Source organism: Arachis duranensis, chromosome 3, assembly GCF_000817695.3.
Source record: "Arachis duranensis cultivar V14167 chromosome 3, aradu.V14167.gnm2.J7QH, whole genome shotgun sequence".
Lineage (NCBI taxonomy): Eukaryota > Viridiplantae > Streptophyta > Magnoliopsida > Fabales > Fabaceae > Arachis > Arachis duranensis.
Genome location: NC_029774.3, coordinates 31,188,584 through 31,190,374, shown reverse-complemented (window position 1 = coordinate 31,190,374; position 1,791 = coordinate 31,188,584). Strand labels below are relative to the sequence as shown.

The 1,791-nt window shown below is 42.5% G+C and overlaps 1 protein-coding gene across 1 annotated transcript in view; it reads left to right on the top strand.

The window, feature by feature from the left end:
- Positions 1-711, top strand: part of LOC107478537 (uncharacterized serine-rich protein C215.13) — a 1,117-nt gene extending 406 nt beyond the window's left edge. The window contains exon 2 of the mRNA XM_016098674.3: positions 8-711. Within this exon, the coding sequence (XP_015954160.3) occupies positions 8-521 (514 nt within the window). The 3' untranslated portion in view covers positions 522-711. The remainder of the gene's footprint in view (positions 1-7) is intronic.
- The last annotated feature ends 1,080 nt before the right edge of the window (positions 712-1,791 follow it).

The following is a 1,791-nucleotide window of genomic DNA, read 5'->3' as shown; positions in this document are numbered from 1 at the left end:
CGACGAGCCGAACTAGCAGCATCAGCAGCAAGGACTCTCTCATGTCTTCTAGAAGCAACAGCATTAACAGCAGGGGAAGCAGCAGCTGCAGCAGCAGCGCAAGGACAAGCGCCAGTGACGGCTCAGAGAGAAGGTTGCTCCACAGCAAGCTCTCATCGTTGTCTTCATCGGCATCGCCGTCATGCAAAGGCGTGTATATGGGGAAGAGGACCATGGTTTCAGCTCACCCTCAGGTGTATGGGTGCTCGCAGAGGTGGCAGTATTTAACGCCAGTGCCCGCGTTGAATCGCGACGCCTCGAAGAAACGAACAGGGGAGGTGAAGCAAAAGAAGAAGGAAGACAAGAAAACAAAGAAGAAGAAGAAGATGATGAAGAAGAAGAATAAGGAGAAGAAGGTGCGGTTGCGATTTGGCCGGAAAATTTTGCGGTGGTTTGTGATGGCGTGCAAAGAATGCCACGCCATGGAGCCGTCTAAAATCAAGAAGAAACATATCATGTCTCAACAAAATGTGAATACTTAGCTTCTGTAACTTTTCTGAATCTTTTTTCTTTTAATATTTTCTACGTACGTAGATGGGATTTTGGGTTTGTATATTTGTGAAATGTGGCTACAAATTTCCACATCGAATTGTTTATTTTGATTGTGGTTTTTTATTTTGGTTTTTTCTTTTTGAAAAAATAAGTTGGCTTCGTTTTGATTCTTCCAAAAGTTTACGAAGAATAGTCTGAATTTGATCATATATGAAAGAAAATCGATCTTACCTTGGAGTTTGTGAACATTATGATGGATGGGTTTATGATTTTGTCCTGAAAGCTAAACATTCATCATGTAATTAATTATGAGTACGCCGTTCATATATATTATGCTATTCTCTATTTCTTATCGAAGCCATTCCTGTAGTCCGGGTGGTGTTGGTGGCATCGGCGACTAAGAATCAGATGAAGGATGACGTGTGTGCAGCGGAAGAGGCGGTATGATTGGTGCACCGCTAAATGAGCTGCTTCCCGGTTTTTCTCGCACGAAGGAGTACATGTCGGTGTCGTGTTCTTATCCTGGTCTAGATTGTACTGCTGGAGGCAATTAATCTCCTTCTCGTACCTCTGATAAGCATGCCTCCTCTTGTCTCGCTCTTATTGGTAGTGGCCTTCAGTTCTACGTATCTCATCCTGTGCTGCTGTAACTCTCGCTCTAGGTCCAACAACAGTTTCCGGTTGAACAGGGTAACCTGCTCTCTAATGTCTACACTTTTGCTGGCAGTAAATTCAACATTGAAGAATTACAGAGTAGTTGTGCCGGAGACACATTTGAGGCCGTAAACTCTCCTCTGCTTGCGGCTGCTTGCGATTTACGTCTACAGCTCATCCCTAGAGATGGTGGTGGCTCTGATGCGCCCCAAGCAATCTGATTCGCACGGTCCTCTTGAGCCTTGGCTAACTTACCTGTTAATTCAAGCTAATTTCATATCGAATAAGGTTTAACACAATTTAAATATGTAAATGATAAGAATGAATAGCTATATTAGGGTTTGAATAACTTACGGTGGTGTTCTCAGACTACTTGTCAACGCACTTGGAGTGGTCATTCTTCTTTGTATGCATCCTATTGAAGATCTCGCTCCGATAGAGTTTTCGACCCAGCTCGATCTCCCTACAATACAACTTAGAATTATAGTAAGTCATTATGTATCATTAATGGCTCTGTTAACAAATGCACCAAATCGCTGCAAATAATACCACAATAAATAAATATTGTTTCCATGAGGACTAAAGAATTGAGTAAACGTCTTCAAT